The 24,249-nt window shown below is 38.1% G+C and overlaps 3 protein-coding genes across 6 annotated transcripts in view; 1 reads left to right on the top strand and 2 right to left on the bottom strand.

Moving 5' to 3' along the window:
• The window catches only part of LOC112052096 (insulin receptor), a 108,292-nt gene extending 92,556 nt beyond the window's left edge, over positions 1–15,736 (top strand). For 3 of the 4 annotated variants that reach the window (XM_052884286.1, XM_052884281.1, XM_052884293.1), the window contains 7 exons: positions 22–183; positions 950–1,198; positions 1,924–2,012; positions 2,213–2,444; positions 3,965–4,183; positions 4,290–4,370; positions 4,620–5,062. In XM_052884286.1, the coding sequence (XP_052740246.1) occupies positions 22–183; positions 950–1,198; positions 1,924–2,012; positions 2,213–2,444; positions 3,965–4,183; positions 4,290–4,370; positions 4,620–4,874 (1,287 nt within the window). In that variant the 3' untranslated portion in view covers positions 4,875–5,062. Of the gene's footprint in view, positions 1–21; positions 184–949; positions 1,199–1,923; positions 2,013–2,212; positions 2,445–3,964; positions 4,184–4,289; positions 4,371–4,619; positions 5,063–7,761 lie in introns of those variants that run through there. The other variant, XM_052884298.1, reaches the window with a different exon arrangement.
• Positions 15,737–15,750: 14 nt separating this feature from the next.
• On the bottom strand, positions 15,751–18,266 carry LOC112052098 (gamma-glutamylcyclotransferase-like). The gene is made up of 4 exons (XM_052884312.1): positions 18,036–18,266; positions 17,640–17,773; positions 17,081–17,196; positions 15,751–16,034 (listed from the first exon to the last, which is right to left on the bottom strand). Exons 1-4 carry the CDS (start codon positions 18,159–18,161, stop codon positions 15,772–15,774), a joined length of 639 nt encoding a protein of 212 aa, XP_052740272.1. The 5' UTR covers positions 18,162–18,266; the 3' UTR covers positions 15,751–15,771.
• Positions 18,267–18,390: 124 nt separating this feature from the next.
• Positions 18,391–20,557, bottom strand: LOC112052097 (gamma-glutamylcyclotransferase). The gene is made up of 3 exons (XM_024091029.2): positions 20,316–20,557; positions 19,464–19,603; positions 18,391–19,214 (listed from the first exon to the last, which is right to left on the bottom strand). The coding sequence occupies exons 1-3, from the start codon at positions 20,430–20,432 to the stop codon at positions 18,926–18,928; spliced, it is 546 nt and encodes a 181-aa protein (XP_023946797.1). The 5' UTR covers positions 20,433–20,557; the 3' UTR covers positions 18,391–18,925.
• Positions 20,558–24,249: the final 3,692 nt, after the last annotated feature.

Here is a 24,249-nt window from a genome sequence, read left to right as displayed (position 1 = left end):
TTGTTGTTGAATAAATGACAGGAACTGGGCCTGGCGAGCTGCATCACAGCGGAGGACTACGAGGCGATGGGGCGCGCCATGGTGGTGCGCAACCTGGTGCCGGGCAACTACTCCGTGCGCGTCAAGCCGCTCACGCTCAGCGGCGCGGGCAACATGTCCAGCGACTTCTACGTGTTCATACCGGTGAGTCTGCTGCAGCACTACGAAGGACTACGGAGGCGATGGGCCGCAGAATGTTTAACGACCGCTACTAGATATCTTTGACGTATTACGTCTTATAAATCGATAAACACCGTCTACATGCATGAAAAACTCATTGTAACTTTCCGCCTGAGCCGAGAATGCAAGCGAAAGCGCAGATCAATCGATAGAGGCACGATCGGCCTAAGCATTTGGCTTGTGATGTATCTATTTCTCTTCTATTCCATCGAAAATGTTTTCTTTTGTCGTTATCACCAGTGGCGTGCATTTCATACATACAAATATGCACTGCTTACTCCAGTGGCGTAGCGAGTCTTGAAGGGGCCTTGTCAGATTTAAACTGGGGCCCAATGAAGGGTAAACAAAAATGCTTACTTAAATTAATTAGCACAGTGACTTAACCTGTGTAGGATGTTTACAATTTTTTGGCGCACGCTTAATTTGAGAAAAAGAGTTTCCTTCTTTCCACTTTCGCTATTTCTGAAGTGACCAACACAGACGGGAAGCACCAGATTAAGAGAGATTGTAAATTACATTTAACAAGTTTTTGCTTTCACGCGTAAGGGGCCCCTGTAGTCCTGAGGCCCCGTATCATTGATACGGCTGATATGGCGGTAGCTACGCCCCTGGCTTACCCTGACGACTCAGTACGAACCTGTATCAGAGAAGGAATTTTCTATTATATACCATTTTACGTATAGCAACAATTTACTTTTCTCTTTTCCCGAGTGTGACGTGTGCGTTGCAGGAGCGCTCGGCGGACATGAACTACGGCTGGGTGTGGGGCGTGGTGGGCGGCTGCGCGGCGCTGATGGCGCTGGTGGCGGGCGGCGTGTGGTACGCGCGGCGCGCGCTGCTGCCGCTGGCGGAGACCAACAAGCTGTTCGCGACCGTCAACCCGGAGTACGTGTCCACCGTGTACGTGCCCGACGAGTGGGAGGTGCCGCGCGGGCACATCGAGTTCATTCGCGAGCTGGGCCAGGGCTCTTTCGGCATGGTATGTACCGCCGAGACTATTTTTTTTTTATTGATTCCGAGACAAATTTCTTTGTAAATAATGATTAATACGTATAAATACTTGTAGTACTGAGATAATAGCAAAAGTGTCTTTTTCATAGATATAATACATTGACCTCTTATAATAAAAGGACGCACAAAATTTTACTTAATAACTGGCTAATTTTGCTTTGACACTTTTAGAATTATTTGGTAAAGAAAATTATACATAAAGGCCTTTAAATATAGTCCAATATTCAATAAAATTCAGAGCAATTTTTTTTTTTTTTTGCATGATGCAATCTAAGATGGAAGCGGGCTAACTTGTTAGGAGGTGGATGAAAATCATACCGGAACGCTAAATCGCTTGGCGGTACGTCTTTGCCGGTAGGGTGGTAACTAGCCACGGCCGAAGCCTCCCACCAGCCAGACCTGGACAAATTAAGAAAATCTCAATCTGCCCAGCCGGGGATCGAACCCAGGACCTCCGTTTTGTAAATCCACCGCGCATACCACTGCGCTACGGAGGCCGTCAAAATTAAAACTTAAGGATTGAGTTTAAGGTTGAATTTTCAAATGCAACTACTTAAATTGAGTGTCAAGAAGTTGTATTTGGCACTAATTGAGTGGGGACGTTTTTTGGTCGCTGATTGTCAATCCACTTTTTAATAGGAGATCGATGATATAATAATATGGTCTTTTTAAATTTGTCATGTATGTTCGCAGGTGTATGAAGGTATTGCGAAGGACATTGTAAAAGGCAAACCGGAAACTCGATGCGCTGTGAAAACTGTCAATGAACATGCCACTGACAGGTAAGACAACTTTCAGTAAGGTTTGGCAGATTTTTTTTTAAGCTATCATATATACACCCAATTTTGTTTAGGACAGACGTGACAGCTTAATATAAAATGTACTGCCCATGGAACGTTCAATTAAAATCTGGGCCCCATAGCCGACAAGTGGGCATCCTCTCTTATTCGATCTGCTAGTATATGAAGTGAACTAAATACAGGGAGCGCATCGAGTTCTTGAACGAGGCGTCGGTGATGAAGGCGTTCGACACGTTCCACGTGGTGCGGCTGCTGGGCGTGGTGTCGCAGGGGCAGCCCACGCTCGTGGTCATGGAGCTGATGGAGTGCGGCGACCTCAAGACGTACCTGCGCTCGCACCGCCCCGACGCAGACTCCTCGCTGCCCAAGAAGGGCACCACCAACGCGCCGCCCACCATGCAGAACATACTGCAGGTAACACACGTCATCGTCGTCACTGCTGGGTGTGGTGTCGCAGGGGCAGCCCACGCTCCTGGTCATTGAGCTGATGGAGTTTCAACCAACATAAATTCAAATTCGTCTTAAATAGCCATGAAGAAGAAGAAGAAGAAGAAGAAATATACTTTATTGTACATTAAAAACAAAAATAAACAATAACTTATAATAACACTTAGAAACTAATGTACAAATGGCGGTCTTATCGCTAAAGAGCGATCTCTTCCAGACAACCACTGTGGAAGAGAAAAAAAAAACGTAAGCACCGATTCGGGTATACGCACACAAAAAATAAGAAAAGTTAAGTAATTTAAATACATAAATATTAAGCAATAATACATAATAATAATACATAGACTATACTTAACTACATCATACATATATACAAAGAAATACATATATACATACATACATACATACATACATACATACATACATACATACATACATACACACATACATACATACATACATACATGAAAACCTGCAAAACATAAAAACAAGACGGCATCTAAGGGAAGACAAAAGAAAAATAAATAAACAAAATAATTCAAAAATAATAATAAATAAACATAATACACATACAAGCGTAATTTGGATTAATAAGTTAAATTAAAAGATCAGGGAGGAAAAAAGTGCATGTTTACCAGCCGTTTGAAAGAGGTTAGAGATTGGGCACGCCGAATGTCTAAGGGCAATGAATTCCAGAGCCGAGCAGCTTTAACAGAAAAGGATTTAGAATAGAAGGAAGTATTATGGGAAGGAATTTTTAAGATTAGGTTGTCTTCAGAGCGAAGGGAGCGACAGTGAGTATCACTTAGAAAGCTAAAACGCTCTTTTAAATAAATCGGAGTCGTAGGATTAAACAGGACATTATACAAAAAAGACAGAATGTGAGTATTCCTGCGAAGGCGGATCGAGGGCCACTTGAGTTTTTCGCGAAATTCGGAAACATGGTCATATTTGCGAAGTCCAAATATGAATCTTATACAAACATTCTGAAGTATAATAGTATAGAAGTGGTTTACAAAAATCAGACACTAATGTTGAACAGAGGTTATGAATCACAACATTTGTCAGGACAACTCAATTAACAAACCAAACTATAATCAAAATAAGACCCTAGAATGGCAGAGAATGACCTTGAGTAGAGTCACGCACTTGTGAACGTTGTGTGTAGGGTTAAGGGCGGTCTTGACAGTTAACCAACACTCCCCTTTTCCACTTAAGTCACTCTCCCTGCCTATCCCAAGTAATCCATATCCATCCACCGGCCGACGAGCGCTATAAATCGCAAGTCGTTCCCGCCTACTGATCGCTACCTCTCTCTAAATCCCTACTCTTTATGAAACAAGTCGCGCCACCTAGCATCGGCACGAGTCTCACCAGATCGAGCGAAGTCATATCCGTCCCAGAATACTATTTCCAACAATATAATATCTAATTCAGTGTAAGGGAAGTGAAGGATTTTTGATTAAAAAAAAATTAAAATATTTCAGATGGCTATAGAGATAGCGGACGGCATGGCCTACCTATCGGCCAAGAAGTTTGTGCACCGCGACCTGGCGGCGCGCAACTGTATGGTGGCCGGCGACCTCACCGTGAAGGTGGGGGACTTCGGCATGACCAGAGACATTTATGAGACTGATTACTATAGGAAGGGCACCAAGGGCTTGCTACCCGTACGGTGGATGAGCCCTGAAAGCTTAAAAGATGGGGTGAGTTTGTACTTTTCTATTTTTTCTTTATCGGTATAAAAAACCTATGATTTATTCTATTCTCCTTAAATTTTTTTTCTAATTCTACATGTCTTGTCTAATGCAGGTGTTTTCAAGTAACACCGACGTATGGAGTTATGGGGTTGTGTTATGGGAGATGGCCACGCTCGCTATGCAACCATATCAGGTATGTTCTTTTCTCATATGTTTTGATACAGTTTACACGTAGTAACTTTGTCGCTTTGAAGTTGGTCCTAATGACAAGTACCAATGTTTAAATTCTTATATTGCCTATTAGAAATTATAAATTAGTTCATAATGTGTGAACAAGGTAAGGTGCCAGATAAAATAATCTTATTACAGTAACAGTGTTTTTATATAAGAATGCAACAAAATCAAATAATATAATTTAAAGTTGTAATGGTGTTTGGTGTAGGGGCTATCAAACGAGCAAGTGCTGCGTTACGTGGTGGAGGGCGGCGTCATGGAGCGGCCCGAGCACTGTCCCGACCGGCTGTACGAGCTCATGCGGGCTTGCTGGGCGCACCGCGCCAACCAGCGGCCCTCCTTCCTGCAGCTCGTGGCCAACCTGGCGCCCACCGCGCAGCCCTACTTCCGCCACCGCTCCTTCTTCCACACGCCGCAGGGCCAGGAGATGTACGCTCTGCAGCGCACCGCCACTGGTGAGTGAGCAACATACGACACTACTCACAGCCGACCAGCGGCCCCCCTTCCTGCAGCTCGTGGCCAACCTGGCGCCCACCGCGCAGCCCTACTTCCGCCACCGCTCCTTCTTCCACACGCCGCAGGGCCAGGAGATGTACGCTCTGCAGCGCACCGCCACTGGTGAGTGAGCAACACACGACACTACTCACAGCCGACCAGCGGCCCCCCTTCCTGCAGCTTGTGGCCAACCTGGCGCCCACCGCGCAGCCCTACTTCCGCCACCGCTCCTTCTTCCACACGCCGCAGGGCCAGGAGATGTACGCTCTGCAGCGCACCGCCACTGGTGAGTGAGCAACACACGACACTACTCACAGCCGACCAGCGGCCCCCCTTCCTGCAGCTCGTGGCCAACCTGGCGCCCACCGCGTAGCCCTACTTCCGCCACCGCTCCTTCTTCCACACGCCGCAGGGCCAGGAGATGTACGCTCTGCAGCGCACCGCCACTGGTGAGTGAGCAACATACGACACTACTCACAGCCGACCAGCGGCCCCCCTTCCTGCAGCTCGTGGCCAACCTGGCGCCCACCGCGCAGCCCTACTTCCGCCACCGCTCCTTCTTCCACACGCCGCAGGGCCAGGAGATGTACGCTCTGCAGCGCACCGCCACTGGTGAGTGAGCAACACACGACACTACTCACAGCCGACCAGCGGCCCCCCTTCCTGCAGCTCGTGGCCAACCTGGCGCCCACCGCGTAGCCCTACTTCCGCCACCGCTCCTTCTTCCACACGCCGCAGGGCCAGGAGATGTACGCTCTGCAGCGCACCGCCACTGGTGAGTGAGCAACATACGACACTACTCACAGCCGACCAGCGGCCCCCCTTTCTGCAGCTCGTGGCCAACCTGGCGCCCACCGCGCAGCCCTACTTCCGCCACCGCTCCTTCTTCCACACGCCGCAGGGCCAGGAGATGTACGCTCTGCAGCGCACCGCCACTGGTGAGTAAGCAACATACGACACTGCACTCACAGCCGACCAGCAGCGGCCCCCTTCCTGCAGCTCGTGGCCAACCTGGCGCCCACCGCGCAACCCTACTTCGGCCACCACTCCTTTCTTCGACATGGTGAGTGAGTAACGTATATGTTATAGAACGCATTACCAATAACACTGTTTATAAAATGTAACATTTCCATGTATGCCCCATGCAATAGGTCCATCTAGTAAGTAGCAGAAGTAGCGCCGCCTGTGATCTCCCTTGCATTCGATGGTTGACTTCAGTAAATGATAACATGGAAGTAAATTATCATTATTGTACATAAAGTAGTAGTAATGTTTAACCCTTGTTTGTTGCACGGCCGTGCCGTACAGACGTGTGTGCCGAGCCGGCACTCTGTCCACTGTAAGTAATAGCCATTTGCATGTACGTACTTAGATCAGTCTTTCATGTGTTATCATTTCCTGAGTGGCCGAGCGTCATTGTAGTGTAGATGTATGTAAACTACTTTAACCTGTAGGCCTAAGATAGACGCCAAGAGGTAACGAGATAATTTTGGCCTACATATAGTTTCCTTATTTCTTTCCTTTGCTACGAAACAGAAATCGATATTTATCTCTTTTTTGTTGCGACGGGACAAAAAAAGAGCCATACGTAGACAGAAATATCTTATTACCTCTCAGCGTGCATTTAAGGACTATTTGCGCGTATATCAAATTTACTTTTACTTGGCATGTTAACACATTCACTTTGTGTTTGTGTGGTGATAAAATGAGCTTGAGATTTCACTTTAAGTATATCTTACACTTTACAACCACAAAGTGTTGGCGTGCCATTTTAAGATAATGGAAATATACATTATTACACATATTTACTCTTATTCTGTAACGATGTGTTCATAACTCTACGGTGTGAGTTTCGAATTTGTGTTTGTATCTCTGTCTACAGTATCGTGTTAAACAGAGAGAGGTAGGTTATAAAAGCACCGTTACAGAATAGCGCAACTGTGCTTGTGAAGTGTTTATAAATGATATGCTGTTGCAGTCAATATCAAACATTTAAGTATACCTTACATGTTGCGCTTATTTATAGACATTACACAGACAAAGTGTAAATTGCGCGTCAGGTTAAAATAATTTACATTTAGCAGTCAATATTGTCTTTGCAATACGAATAAAGTATTCGTTGTAGACGTGCATTTTTATCGCTTTTTAAATTTAATTTTGGCCTTAATGTTTATAGGACTTTTATTTTATCGTTATGATATGAGTTTTTATTTTTTAGTTGCAAAATTAGATTTATTTTATGCATCAGTAATAACTTCATTTGTGTAGAAGTGAAAATATAAATATTTTTGAGGCGAAAGCCATGTGGGTATCGTAATTTTTTTTTTATTAAAAAGTAATTATCTGGTATGGTACATCATATCATGTGTGTCTTATAATTTGTAAACCAATATAGGATGAAGGAACTTTGCGAAATATAAAACAACTGACAAAAAGCGTGTGTCAGCTCCGACGCACGAATGGAGTTTACTCTTTCGGATCGACTGAGTAAATAGGTGTATGTTGCCTCGCAGCATACACTATGTACGTCTCAATACTACGCCTGATAAGTGAAAGGTGCGCAACCGAGGGGCAGCAGACCGCAGCGTGCGCGCCCGCCAATAGTGTGCACATGCGTGTAGGCGCTAGGGCGCTCCGGCACGCATGCGCACTCTGTTAGCGGCAGCGGACGGTGTAAGGTACGCAGAATAGGTTGCGCACAAAAACTCATTCGTTCACTTTACTGTCCACGTTTTTTTAATACTATATAAAAAATCGATTCTTAAGGAGTAAACTCCAAAAATAATACTACTTGAAAGTATTACTTGTTATAAAATATGAGATGCAAAACTAATTGATTGGTCGATCGTTCGCAGTGGAGGAGGAGAGTGAGTCGGCGGAGGTGAACGTGGGCGCCGTGGCGACGGGCTCGGGCTCCAACCTGTTCGGCGTGTCGGGCCGCCTGGCGTCGTGGGTGCGCGAGCTGCCGTCGCTGCGCTCGCGCGCCGACGACGACGCCGCCGCCGAGCCGCTGGCGCCGCCCGAGCCGCGCGCCATCCCGCTCAAGCGCGCCGGGCCCAACGGCGTGCTGCGCGAGCCCGCCTGCTAGCCGGCCCCCCGCCCCCGCACCGATATCTACCTCAGGCCGCGGCGCCGCCCGGCTCTTCGAATCCTAGTGAGCGTAGCTACACCGCGCGCCGCCCGACCCGGCGGCCTCTGCATTTATTAGTACAGGATCCCGATATGAGACGACCTTCACCCATCTGTTTATTGGATGAAATTATTTTTATATGAAATTAAATATATTAATAAATATATTGCTAAAGGGTTACCTATAAAATTCAGTTCAGAATATTTTGTCTTTTTTACTTTTCACTGGTTAGGTTAATAGACAAATTCCTAAAAAATAAAAAAAGTACGCAGGTATAACAGGTAAATCTGTATTAGTAACTAACACTGACCTATCAATTGGATTAAAGTTAAAATTTCATTACGAACACGGTGTTATAGGGTAGTATGCAAAAAAATTGTCCTAGATTTCGGACATCATCATAATCATTGGCAATATATTTATTGACATGTTTAATTAGATATAAAATACTTTTCATGCAGTAAACAGATGGGTGAAGGTAGTTTCTAATTCGGATCTTAGACTATATCGCGTCGAGCGCCGCGCGGGCCGGACCGAATCCTATATAGTTTACCTCACTAATATAGTTGTATCGATGTCATTTGTGACGCAGCCTATTATCGTTAAGTTTACCGTGTAAGCTGTAAAGTGTGTATAGTACGTGACGTAGCGTGGTGGTGTACAAATTACTTTAGTTCGTTTATATTTGACCGCGAGACTCGTAGTTAGCTTAAGGTTTTGTTGTTGTGAGCGCTTTTTTTGAAAGCGCGTCGCGTCGCTCGCGGCCGCCCGCTGATAATACTCATAGGTCGATCGGCGTGTCGTTTTGTTTGTCGTTTCTATTGTTAGTGCGAGATCCGGCATATGGAATATATACTCTCATCTGTTATTTATTTGAGATAGAAAATAATAACAAATGAGGGTATATATTTATAATGTCGGATTTTAGACCATATGTAATGAGGAAATAATTTTCATGGATCGGATTTAGCCACCGAAGACTTACCAATCAAAACGCTAAATTAAGATTTTGTTATACTGTATTTAGATACGTTATTATTTTGTACGCGTTGTGCAATTAAATCGAAGGCGACCATTCGTGTACATAAGACGTAACTGAAATCGATGTGTTCCGTATCAATTACAATGCAATAGATAATCTGCCATTGTTGTTACATAGTCGTTATATATGATAATTTTACGATTATAGCGTAGTGTGAATTACCTACTCGTATACTCCGTAGAAAAATCTAGTCGGTTCGCTAGACCTTTACTAAACTGACAACTGGACTCGTTGTTCGTAGAGCTACGATCGATTTAGTTGACTAAATCATTTGTTATCCCGTTAAAGCTCACCAGTGACTTGTGCCCGCGCTGTGACACCTTTATGCCTAAAATTCGCCCACGACATATCTCGAGAAGAGATAAGACAACCGTCGACCAATAGCGTCGCAAAACAAACTTCACTCCCACAGTAAATAATTTATGATCAATAATTAGATTAATTACAACACAAAACTTTATTGCACAAAATCACTAACGCAACTAGCAGCGTGACGGCGTTCGCGCTACCTAACAAAGAACTGAACTCAAGTTATCAAGTACCCTCTTATTTATACACCGTTGCAACACATACCTCCTTTTTTAAAAAATAAAAATAATTAATGTTTATATCACCCATACTCGAGGAATTCGTAACACTGGGGTTCATGGATTTAGGAGGCACCTAATGACTCGTCTGAGACTTTATTTCAAGTACCTTATACTAATTTTCAAGTATAGACAATTTGTTGTCCACAAATCGTATCAGAGTCCACTGTAGTGATCACTTGGTGGTATCACTTTGATGTTACTTCGGTTTGATCCATAAGTCAAATGCCCCTATTGACTCGGAAATTCTCGTATCCCTCTACAAAACAGGGGGTAAACAAGTATACCTTTGGTATAAACATTATAGAGCCATTGTGGACCTTATATCTCTAATAATACGGTCCTCCGTAACAATATTTTTCGTCTTTCAATATATTTGTCTTTTTCTCGTCTGAGATATGTCGTGGTCGTATCTTAGACCTGCTGCACGCTCGCTTTATAACATTACAAAATTTAGTTACCATTGTATTGTACATATCTGTTGTATTGAAAATACGACTTTATGATGAGAATCGTTAGATCAATTTTACTTTGACGTAATATAACTTTGATACTCGCCTTGTGTTGCGTGCAGTTGTCGCAGCGAGGACATTAGCGCCGCGGTCTATACGCGTCGAGCAACGGGAAGCATGTATTGATGCTTTTACAGTAATTCATTAGAATAAAGAGTTATATTCGAAATTTTTAATAAAAAAAAATTTAAAATAGTTAAAGATTTTAAATAATACAATTCTTTATTATGTAAAATATACGCTAGACGCACTATATGTTACAGTTTGTAATAGCCATTTGTATATGTCCAACCAAAGTTAGACTCCATTATACAACAATCCTGGACATCGGCGCCAGTCGACGATGTTAATGACTTTACGATAATGTGGTTTAAGGGTATAAACGAGTGCCTTCATAAATCCAGCCTTCATTGGAATGCAGGATTGTTGATTGAAAGAGGAACATGACACAACACACACGAACGTTCGGTTTTATTTTTAATTTGTGAGGTGAATCGTTACATTAGCTATATCGGGCAACCCGCGTTTAGAGTCGCTGCGTATTCGAACGCTCATCACATTTTCCACCAATCAGATGCTCGATAGATGATAGACGTGTTACATTTATCTAATGATTTGATTGGTGTGAATTCTGTGTTTGAATGCACTGTGAGATATAGGTGAAACATTTTACCCTGACTTTACTTTCACTGTGTTTGTGCAGTTTCTATGAGTATTCTTCCGCTTATTTATAGACACTATTTGTATATTTGTGTGTATATAAATAAGTTCAATATGTGAATATGTTTCCGCTAGGTTAAAATAATTCACCTATATCAATACAACAAGGAGTCCCTACGTTTTTGCACAAATCGATCTGACAAGCGCACACAATTTCATTTGCGGATTTGGAAACAACATTTTTCCTTGACGAAGAATTATTTTGTAAATATTTCCAAAAAGCTAAATTTAAATTATAATAACCATTTTTTGAACAACTTTCCGATTTCTTAGTCAAGGGAATATGGCAAACATAACTTTCAGTTAAATTTATTTAAAAAAAATCTATTTAAAAAATCTACGTATTTGCTGAAGCTATTGCGACGTGAGACCTCCAAAGTTGTAGTTTTATATTTCTGAATAGGTTTTTATTTAATTAAGGACAGCTAAAATAGTTAAAAATAACAACATCGAGAATGGGCTTGTGGTGTGGACAATTTTTAGATGAATTTGCTATTAGGTGGTACACGTATGTTATAATAATATAATTATACATCATATTATAAATCGCGCTGATATTTGGATTTGATCCACGAAACTTAAACTTAATTAAAAAAATATTGTATATAACCTTATTGATTACGATCGCATTGTTAATGGATTGTTAACGACTTAAAATTAATGAAATAAATTAATAAAATATAAATTCCATTGTATATAGTGGGCTCAAGGCGCGTTGCATTTAGTCTTAACTATCACTTCCAGTGACTTAACCAGTTTTTTGTAAGGATAAATTAATTTAAAAAAAAATAAACGAGAAACTCGACGTTTAAGATATTGCATAGTGCCTTAAGCTTACGAATGTAAACATTACAGGTCGCTACATATTATATCGAAACATACTTTTAAATCTGTAATCTAAAGCGCCGTTTCCACGAGCGGGCCCGTCGCTGCGTTATTAAATTAAATACTCCCAAATAAAGATTCAACTGACTTTGACGAATACAACTCCGTTAACCAGTCCCTGTAGATTTACCAAAATTGCACGAAGTCAGAGATCAATACTGATTTCAATATAAAACCTTGCATTAAAAAAAATACTTCTATAATAATATTAAGCCTCGATAGTTCAATAATGGTTTGACTGAAAGTGAAAATTAAATTGTCCCAGGCTTTAAATTGTCTCATATTCCAAGAACGTTTTTTTGCTTTTGAAGACTAAACAAAATATATGGCAGTACAACGTAAGCGGGTGGAACGTGGCGACAAACTCGCTCGTGGAGACGGCGCCTAAAGGCCGGGAGTAGTTCAATGTAACGTATACAATTTATTTATGAGAGCATATATGTTGATAAAAATTCGTGTATAACAAAAACAGAAATTACTGTATCAAGTCGCAATGATTTTTCGTTTTTGCCATCATCTAATATGGTTATTTCAGAGCAATAATGTTATATTCACTGTATTTTGTTAAAATGTCCATGTTAGAAACATAATATTACCCTGCTGAGCAATGTCCGATATTTCAATAAGTGTTGCTCTTATAATATGCAAAAACTATTTTTAAGTACTTAACTTTTATCAGGAACTCTAATACAATGGATTTTACGGAGGTGTTAAACAAATCTATCTACATTATATGTTCTAAGTTAACTTATGGAAATTACCTTATAGTTGTGTCTTTCTTGAACCAGTAATTGCTCGTATCCGTTCCATTGGCTCATCGAACTGTTACATTGTACTCCCGGCTTCACATGGAAGCTAACTTGGCTGGAGTGTCGTTATGATAGCAACTCGATTGTAACATTGTCACAGACACTCCACCGCTCCGTATACAGAACATTTAAGATGTACCTATGCAGCAAAGACGTACCGCCAAGCGATTTAGCGTTCCGGTACAATGCCGTGTAGAAACCGAAAGGGGTGTGGATTTTCATCCTCCTAACAAGTTAGCCCGCTTCCATCTTAGACTGCATCATCACTTACCATTTGTAAGAGATTGTAGTCAAGGGCTAACTTGTAAAGAATAAAAAAAAAAAAAAAAGATACCCCGGCGTGGAGACGCCATTAATGTTAAGGGCAGCTAGAGTGAGATGAGGGCGCGTTGGCGTGGAGTGGCTGTGCTAGGTGTCGCACAACGTCGCCTCGCACGGCGTTCCTTGCGGGCTTTGGTCTATTCGTTATGCATATCATGGGTGTTCGCTGTGACGTTCGATATCGCACTCGTAATTGCATTTTGTGACGTCATTAATGTAATTAATAGAATGACACTATCAGTAACAGTTTGTACCAGTGGCGGATTTGCAAATTTGCCGCCAGTAGGCTGTTGAATTTTTGCAGTCCCTACTGAACTTTGAAATTCGATAGTATCCTAGTTTGCAATCAATACAATTGTCTAAAATTGTGTCAATAAAATTGCAATTTTTAATATTATTATGTGTAGTATACAGGACGTACAGGACTAAAATATTAACATTATAGTTACATTCCTTTTATTTCTGTAGAAGATTCTAAGTAAGATTCTATAATAGTTTTCCTGTAAAGATAATTTGATCCATCTGCTTGATCACCATCCATTCGTTTGAAAATTAACATGTTATTACAGTGGCGTAGCGTGCCTTAAAGGGGCCCTGTTTCAAAGTTAGATGTAGGGGCCCTAAATGAAAAGTAATTTCATACAATAAATATGACAGTGACTTTTTAACCTATACTTTGTACCTATACTTGTACTTGTACTTTATACTTTGTACTTTTAATTATGTAGAATGTTTCCAACTTTTGCTTAACACGGGATAAAAAGAGATTGCTTTTTTTACTTCACAATTTCTGGAGTGAAACTCCAAAAGAAGATTATTTTTCGGAAAGCACCAGATTCAGTGAAATTCTGAATAAATTATACTCATTTTTGCTTGCACATGTTAAGACCCCCTGTAGTCTGGGGGCCCCATATCATTGATACGGCTGATACGGCGGTAGCTACGCCCCTGTGTTATTACTTAATATAATAATAGTGACGTCACACAATACAAATAGCGAGTACTTGTCATAGAGAAACAGTAGGTTTTACTCGTTAACAGATATGAAGTAGGTAGGGCGTAAAACATTTGGTTTTAACAAATATAAATTATGTTGGATAACTTTAATTGAATTCAATTCCATTCCATTCAATTGCAATAATATGACAACACAAGATGGTATGATGAATTTGATTTGATTGTAAAATTTAAATATATTGCTTAGTTCCTTACCGTACGACCGACTTTATTAGTTACTGCGACAAATAAATGAAAAAACTACTGTATATAATAAATGCAATAAATACAATACAGTCCTTGTTATCGTAAATAGGTAATTCCAAATCTAATTGTTAAGTAATTATGAAGATTAGATTTGATATTGATATTAAAATAACATTTCTATAATGTGAGATAAAATATAAGTAATTGTACCGCAGGTACTTACTGGTAATAATTTTGATTCAAATTCGAATTTCGTTTAATCAGTTGAATATATATGTTTCTTTTTGTTAGGTATTTTTATACATTTTTATAAAATACATAACATTTGTAACTTATAGGGCCGGTTGTACATAAATAATAAATTGTAATAATGGTAAAAAAAATATTTATTCATTGTCTCTGAGAAAAGTTATTCCAATTATACAAAAATCGGCACTGTTGTTCTGTGACATTTCAATTGTAACTATGGTTTAATTGTATTGGCTTTACGAGTCTAGATTTTAAGCCTGACGGTTTGGATCTAGATTTTATTGAGTTCCTAGGTTCAATCCCCAATATTGCATTTTTATCGTACTCCTACCCTACTCCTAACGTAGGTTTTTCTTTTATGGAGAGGTAAGGATAAGTCAAATGTTATATTATGAAACAAATATTGTCCATGTTGGATTATACAATACAGCACACAAATTGTAGTTACGATTTCAATGTCATATAATCAGATCCCAGTGCTAAATACAGAACACAGACTATCTGTCCCAAATGCTTGTGCTAATCCGGACAAGCTCTTATTATTATCAGTATTTGTTATTTATTATTTTCTCCACCTGACTAAGGCACTTTACCTCATTTTAGTGATTATGTTATTCGTTAATTGTGGACTGATAAAATAATTTCCAATCGATGTGTTCCTCGTGTGAGTGTGCGTGTTGTGTATAGTGTCGGGGTGGCGTTGTGCTATCTATATGCTCAGTTTAGATACAAACTCACCAAACTATTAAGATAGTGGTCCCAGTTCGGCTGTACACAGATCTCTTCAACAGTGGCGTAGCTTACTTTGGAGGGGCCCTGTATCAAAGTTAGTTCGGGAGCCCATTAGACGAGCCAAATCCCAAAAATCTTTTGTTTTTTTTTCTCCGGGAGGCAACAAATTAAGTGAGATTGTGGTTTAAATTTTATAGTTTTTGCTTTCAGACCTAAGGGGCCCCTAAAGTAGCCCGAGGGCCCCGTATCATTGATACGGTGGTAGCTACGCCCCTGTTCTTCAAGTTTTAGATTAGTTAACTCAATTTCCACACTCAAAAGTAGTGCTTTCGTATATCGGAATGTATTATAATGTAGAGACAGCACTACTTTAAGTTTGTCAATTTAGTGTAGGTCAGCGTTTTGTGTACAACCGGAGTAGCACCAGTGTATAATTTTATATTTAATTTAATGAAAACCGAGTACCTATTAATAATAATTTTAATATTTATATTATTAAAAAAAAGTTACAAGAATTAGCAAAAAAAAAATAGTTTTGAATATCGATGTATCCTAAAAATAACCCTTGTTTAAATATATTTTATACCAAGTTAATAAAAACAAGGTCTATAACGTTCTTAAAATAAAATTTGTTTTTTAATTGAAATGTTTTCTTATTGCATCCCCTTTATAATCTTAAGATTTTTTCTGAAGTTTGTCGGAAATCCATATCTGGGGCTTGTCCTTTTTCTTCGGGACATCGCAAATACAAGGTTTTTCTTTAACGAATTTCAACAAAAGGGCGTACATTTTAAAACATCCCTTATCTCCATTGTGTTGCAACTTCTCTAAGTTGAGAATGTAATACTCTGGTAGCTCATGCTCCATAGCACCGAGGATTATTATTTCCTTGTACGTCCACGAAGGCCACCTTTCGGCCGGTATTTCGTCGTTGTCGCCTCTAGAGGTGAGTCGTACTCGCTAAAACGCGTACTGAGTATTACGAGTACGAGTACGCCGAGAGACGCGCTCCAAAGACTAGCTCCACGAGTATTTAGAAGTACGAGCCATTAGGACCTATTGAATAGATACGTACTCCTAAATACTCAATGGCCAGCGATTTTACATCATATTATCTGATACTAAGCGTACATTAATTTCCAACGTGTCGTACACAGTCATTTGGACAAGTGGTATGTACACAAGGTACAAAAAATTTGAATCCTGAGTTCGATCCCGGGTAACAGAAAATCATTTTTGTCTTTTTATTTTGTTTTTTTCAATTGGTTTCTTCAACTATTTTTGGTTTTTGTAATCCACAAAAAAAAAAAAAAAAATTGCAAACAAAAATATTTCAGTCATTAATTTCAAAATTTCAATTTAATTTTATTATTTAGTTATTTCTTTTAATATTACCTCATGATACTGTCGGGTTACATTAACTTGTTACTTTAGCGGATAAATAATCATACTAAAACAAATAAACATTATGTTTTTAAAATAAGGAATAAAATCAGGGACTCCAAATATTGGAGTATTAAGAGTATTAAGTGTATACTGCGTTGAAAAATCGGTCTTATGTTTGATAAAGTAAAGACAATTTTTCATCGGCAATGGGACGTCACTCACACATTCTTAAACGAACGCGTCCGGGAACGCGTCTCGCGATGTTTTGTCTGTTGGAGTATGAAGTGTTTATTGCGTTGAAAAACCGGTCTTATGTCTAGACAACAAAGTCTATTTTCTTTCGGCAATGATAGAAGTCTCTCACTCACACATTACTAATCGAACGCGTCTCTGAACACGTCCCGCATTGGTTGGACCGTTAGAGTATTTGCGAGTATTGGACTCGCACTCTGTTGACGTCTTGCGCTCCTCGGTACTCGGTACTTCTAAATACGCTTAATACGTGTTTATGTCCCTGCTCCGTACTCGTACGCCATACGTCTTCCAACAAACCTAGTGTTAAGACCTGCTCCAGTATATACGCCTCACCTCTAGTCGCCTCTCGGCAACGGATTCACTTTGTGTATGTATATGCGACATTTAAAACTGCCCATGTAGGATGTTAAGACTTCGATATGTTTTGAATAGTAAATTTTCCTTTCTACCCCTTCTTGTCTGAAAATATACCTACACATTAAAAAAAATTCATCGGCAACCCATATTCGGCTCACTGCTGAGCTCGAGTCTCCTGTCAGAATGAGAGGGGTTAGGCCAATAGTCCACCACGCTGGCCCAATACGGAACTACCTACCTACTTTACTCGTAGGTAGCCATTTATGGATTTGATGTGTCATACAATCAAAACTACGCTATGAACATTAATGAATGTGTATTAAAAAATCCATTAATGTGCCGTCACATAACCGTGAACAATCATGCTTCCAACAATATATTATAACTTAGTAGTAGTAAAAGAACAAAATTAATAAAATATGGAAACATACCCACCCACATACACAAGTCACATACCTCCATAATTGGGTCACTTGGGTAAACGAATTACAAATAGCAATGTTAGGCAGCATATATAAAATGCCATCAATGGATGGATTTCTTACTCATCAAGATGTTCCAAATGTTGGACACCCAACCGCCATATCACTCCCCAAACGTGGGCATTGGCAGTGGGCACCAGAGTTGCAGTAGGGCCTCCCCAAAACTTTGAATACTTAATGAAATCTAATCTATAATTCTGCAAAAATATTAAATTAACACAAAAAAGTCGGCTTCAGTTAAAATGGTTACTAGAAACTACGCCGCGTGATTCCCGTTTCCGTAGGTATACGGGGATAATATATAGCCTTCCTCGATAAATTGACTATCTAACACAGAAAGAGTTTTACAAATCAGACAAGTATTTCCTGAGATTAGCGCGTTCAAGTAAACAAACAAACTTCAGCTTTGTAATAAAAAAATATAAGTAAAAGTATAAGTATTCAAAAAAATATACTTGCATCTGCTCGTGCTGTGCAAACAAACTCTGCACTTGGATTATTCATATGAATCCTAAAGGAGAACATATTGCTGCCATATGCAAAATATAAAAATGTGTCAGGCTTGTATATTTGATGCTGCAGCATTTTAGGCTAACACTATGTACTTTTATTCTATTCAAATCTTTATATAATAAATTTCGCATGAATTTTATATAATAAAGTATATAAAAATATTTATGAAATAAAAAATTAAGATAATTTGACTGAAGAAGAAAGACATAGGTGTCCAAAATCAATCATCTAACCAGCCAGCACTATTTATTTTTAAACTTGTTTTCTGGTCCAACAAAGAATTTGAACTAAAAAATAAAAATAAGAATGATTATAATCTTTAATATATTAACAATATTTACATTAATTTTAATACTTCACAAAAATAATATTTGAATAAAAACATATATACAATTATAATATACATTATACATACATGGAATTTTATCTAACAAATATGTAGTACCCACAGAATAAAGATCATACAGAATGAGTCTTTTCAAGCAGCGTGGTGAAGCTGGTGAAACCTATGAAAAAAACAAATGTCACGCATCCGTATACTTATACATACTTCTGTCATAATTTGTGTTTCAAAATTTAACACTAATAACAATTACGTAAATTTATATAATAATCAATAAAAACCAATTAAAAAATACTCCATCTCATTTCTTTATGTTTTGTTAACAGTTTTTAAAATATTTCAAAACATAAGACGCCATTTTTCTTGAACAATATTGAAAGTCACTGATGCGAAGCTCTGTGTTATACTGATTCGAGAATTTATTCATTTTTGAGTTTTGCCTATAATTGATTAATCTGTGGTAGGTACTACACCTATTAATTTTTTAAGATATTTACATATTTAGCTTTTCAATCATTCTAGGTGATGCTTTCTGCCCATTGTGGGGAATTTTCTTCAATTGTATTATGTATTCTTTTGGTAAGTTACATTCCACAGCACCATTTACTATACAATCTAAATAAGTGCTTGAGGGTCTCCTATCCATTGGCAATTCTTCATCAGCATTTCTTAGGGGAGGATTTATTGTCTGTTGATATGTACGACATTCAATTTTATCTCCATCTTCAGTAGATACCTCAACAGTTTTAGCAAAATACCAGTTGGTGTCCACACCTTCTTGTCTGAAAGTTAAGATTACAATACATTTTATATGTATTTGACTGTACTCTCTGGAAATAAGGAAGAATACTGAAGAGTCACTTCAAGCACCTTGGGACTCCAATGCCATCTGATCTTTTTCATTCCATATTATGATAGGAAAACTGAATTTGTTTAACTGTCATGGTTCAAGTATAGAAATAGGGATTTATCTAAACTCAACTCACTAGAACTTGACTATTAAAAAGATATAACAAAGAAACAACAATTACTTGTCTAAAGCAGGCATATCTTTATTGTGTAGCTTCCATACTGCACCCCATACATAAATCTGTAAATTCTCTGTTGGTATGATAGTAGCTGAAGCTCCTCTCCAGTGGTCAGAATATTTAATGAAATCCAGCTGATGGCCCTGCACATAGATAATATAATAAAGTTCAAGTAAAATATTATACTTACTATTACATATTAAATGATGGGTCTGCTGTATACTGAAGGTGAATGAATGGTGTACAGTTTTGCCTTTGCTACATACTTTGGACTGTCTGTCTATTTGTTTATTTTGTTTGTCCAGGTTACTTGGGAACTAATTTTAATAGGATTTTTATTGGAAGATAGAGGAGGTTATAGAGCAATGCAACATATAGGCAACTTTTTATCCTAAAAAAATACATGGTTCCTTCAGGATTTGTGAAAAACAGAATTTCACGCGTACGAAGTCGCGGGCGTCCGCTAGATATTAAAGAGGTAAAATTTGTGGTGTTTTATAGGGTCATCTCTGGATCTACTAAACCAATTTTGAAAATTCTTTTACCAAAAAAAAACCATGTTATTTGTGAGTGTTAAATGTTGTATTTTATTCCCATATTCTCACGGAAATGGAAACTACGCAGGTGAGACTGCGGGGCGTCGGCTAGTACGGTAAAAGAAGCGTCCGGTCATAAGGTATCACTAACACTTGTTATTATATCGCTTTAATGTTTGGTTGTAATAATAAATGATGTTAATTTATTATTATTAATCAACGATGTCCATATTCAAAGTTCTCTTCTGTGAGAAGAGTCTTTACAAGGCTGACGACGCTATGGAATAAGGTCATAATTAGATTAAGTTATTATTCTTACATCGAGTCTGCCGATTCCAACAAACTCAGCAGTAGGGTTATTTATTCGTATACGCTTTTTCAGTAGATTGCTGCCATAAGCAAAATACAGGAATGTTTCTTTAACTTGCTTTGCCATCGTTGATAAAATATTTTTTTTGGTTTAAAATAAAGTAAACATTATTTTATTTTAAATAAAGTTTACAAAAGTTGGTCCGTTCTTCTTCTTGACAATTTGATTTTGACAATTGACTAGTAGAGGTGAGGCGTATATACTGGAGCAGGTCTTAACACTAGGTTTGTTGGAAGACGTATGGCGTACGAGTACGGAGCAGGGACATAAACACGTATTAAGCGTATTTAGAAGTACCGAGTACCGAGGAGCGCAAGACGTCAACAGAGTGCGAGTCCAATACTCGCAAATACTCTAACGGTCCAACCAATGCGGGACGTGTTCAGAGACGCGTTCGATTAGTAATGTGTGAGTGAGAGACTTCTATCATTGCCGAAAGAAAATAGACTTTGTTGTCTAGACATAAGACCGGTTTTTCAACGCAATAAACACTTCATACTCCAACAGACAAAACATCGCGAGACGCGTTCCCGGACGCGTTCGTTTAAGAATGTGTGAGTGACGTCCCATTGCCGATGAAAAATTGTCTTTACTTTATCAAACATAAGACCGATTTTTCAACGCAGTATACACTTAATACTCTTAATACTCCAATATTTGGAGTCCCTGATTTTATTCCTTATTTTAAAAACATAATGTTTATTTGTTTTAGTATGATTATTTATCCGCTAAAGTAACAAGTTAATGTAACCCGACAGTATCATGAGGTAATATTAAAAGAAATAACTAAATAATAAAATTAAATTGAAATTTTGAAATTAATGACTGAAATATTTTTGTTTGCAATTTTTTTTTTTTTTTTTGTGGATTACAAAAACCAAAAATAGTTGAAGAAACCAATTGAAAAAAACAAAATAAAAAGACAAAAATGATTTTCTGTTACCCGGGATCGAACTCAGGATTCAAATTTTTTGTACCTTGTGTACATACCACTTGTCCAAATGACTGTGTACGACACGTTGGAAATTAATGTACGCTTAGTATCAGATAATATGATGTAAAATCGCTGGCCATTGAGTATTTAGGAGTACGTATCTATTCAATAGGTCCTAATGGCTCGTACTTCTAAATACTCGTGGAGCTAGTCTTTGGAGCGCGTCTCTCGGCGTACTCGTACTCGTAATACTCAGTACGCGTTTTAGCGAGTACGACTCACCTCTATTGACTAGGTATGGACGCAGTGTTACCAACTCTTCAAAATATTTATCCCTAAAGTTTGTGTCAAAAACCCCTAAAATCGCCTTAATTATTGAGTTGTCCCCCTAAAAAATATAAATTCATAATAATTTAGAAATAATATGCTGTAATATGTTTCAAAAGTCTATATTTAATACAGACAAAATATTACGTCTTTATCTGAAGATTCAGATTTTTGAAATCATACATGTTGACAATGAATAAATTTAACAATTTTTTTTTATTTGACGAAAATTGCTTTCAGTTGTCTCAGAGTGGATGTAGAATAACGTAATATATGTCGTTATAAGTCGCTAGGTCAAGAAAGAAATATTAAAATTATCATCAATTTAAAAATATTAAAGAGTCAAAAAATCCCTGAAAATACCCCTAAAAATTTCAGACCCCTAAAAAAATCCCATTTCACTTATTTGCCCCCTAAATCTGGGGGGAAAACCCCTAAGTTGGTAACCCTGTATGGACGATACAAAACATATATAGATATTAAATCTATATATTGCAGTAATATCAAAATCTATATATCAAAACATTCGGCATCTATATATTTTCTGAAACACTATATTGACGATGTGACTGAATCGGGCAAATCGTACATGAATCGGATTCAAACCATGTATTCGGCCAAACCCTATATTACAAGTCAAAATGAAACTTATGTCTCAAATCTTAAGGCACTAATTAATTCATTCCAAAAGCAAAACGCGATTCAGCAAAACACTATATTTTTTTAATACAAGTCAATATGAAACTTATGAGTCACTACATAAGGTACTAATTCAATCATTCCAAAACGCGATTCCGAAAAACACTATATTTTTTTAAATACAAGTCAATATATAGTACTTATCATAAATACATAAGGTTTCAATTGTAGTACAACAAAATGAATGACATATTATGACATCGAAAAAAGAAGTACGTCAAAATAATGCAGGGTCTACTTATAGCAGGTATTTTCAATTTTCTACCATTATATTTACGAACTATTGTTTTAATACCCAAATAGATGGCATCACAATTCACATGTAAATATCATTCATTGTAGTTTATGTTTCTTTAAACAGATGGCGGAACGAAGAAAATAAAAGAGTTATCTAATAAATTAATAATCTTTTATTAATTTGTAAAAATAAAAACTAATATGATTTAAATTGTATATTATATTCATCCAATACAACAAAATGTATGCAAAGTTTAAATAAAACATGAAAAAAGAAGTATGTCGATTATTTTCTTAAACCATCGTTTTATTTAACTAAGAGTTGGATTACCCAAATACTCAAATAGATGGCATCGCATGTATCTTCATTATAGTTTATGTTGTTGTAAGCAGATATCCGAACGAAGGAAGTTAAATAATTATATAGGTATTGTTGTGTTGTATTAATTTGTAATAATAAATTACCTACATACAAAAGGAAAAAAACCTATAACGTAATGCATTTTTTTTACAAACCAAAACAAATGAACATGTTATTCACAGGATGGCGAAAAACAATAGGTTCCTTTGGCGCAAACACAGATGGCGCCAAGAAAAAAAAAACAAAATTAAAATAAAAAGGGGAAATATAAGCCTTTAAAAAAATTTACAATCGCCATAAAACTTGAAAAATGTAACCTCAAGTAAATTGTTATTGTATTGCCTCCGAATCAACTAAATCGAGCACATGCTACGTGAATTCGATTCGCTCTCGTACTATCTATTCAGCAAAACACTAGATTACAAGTTAATTTGGTACTTATTACAAACACCTGTAAATTGCTTATTATCTTTTGATTGATAAGTAGACAGGTATACCAAAAAAAAAAGTAGAGTTAGAACAACCGATTGTAATTTGTTTAAAATTACAATTATTTTAAAAGGAAATTAATTCTATAAAATAATGTTTTTTATATTAAACAAACAACAAGTAAAATCAAGTATAGTACTTAATGTTGTGTAACCATCGCATCAAAAAAACAATAAAAATAATTGAGCGCGCTCTACACTCGAGGCGATAGCGCTATGAATGAACTGCGACTGTAGAGCCCGTTCGCAGGCTTCGCGGCTTGTTAATTATTTTCAAAGTCTTCCGTGAATTCGAAGACAACCGTATTGTATTCCATTTTTTTGACGGCCTCCGTGGCGCAGTGGTAGGCGTGGTGGATTTACAAGACAAGATTTTTCTTGGTCTTGGTCCAGGTCTGGCTGATGTGAGACTTCGGCCGTGGCTAGTTACCACCCTACCGGCAAAGACATACCGCCAAGCGAATTAGCGTTCCGGTACGATGTCGGATTTTCATCCTGCTCCTAAGAAGTTAACCCGCTTCCATCTAAGATTGCATCATTACTGGTGAGATTGTAGTCAAGGGCCTGTAGAGAAAAATAAAATCCTCCGATGTAACTGAATCGAGCAAATCGTACTTGAATCGGATTCGCTCTCAAACTATGTATTTTCGGCCAAACCCTATATTACAAGTCAATATGAAACTTAAATCTCATGACATAGAGCACTAATTAATTTATTCCAAAACGCGATTCAGCAAAACACTATATTTTTTTCAATACAAGTCAATATGGTACTTATAACAAAGAAATAAGATTTGAATTGTAATACAACAAAATGTATGCAAAGGTAATGTCATC

Source organism: Bicyclus anynana, chromosome 1 (assembly GCF_947172395.1).
Source record: "Bicyclus anynana chromosome 1, ilBicAnyn1.1, whole genome shotgun sequence".
In the NCBI taxonomy this organism is placed as follows: Eukaryota; Metazoa; Arthropoda; class Insecta; order Lepidoptera; family Nymphalidae; genus Bicyclus; species Bicyclus anynana.
Note: the sequence above shows the minus strand (reverse complement) of the source record. Positions and strands in the feature narration are given on the sequence as shown.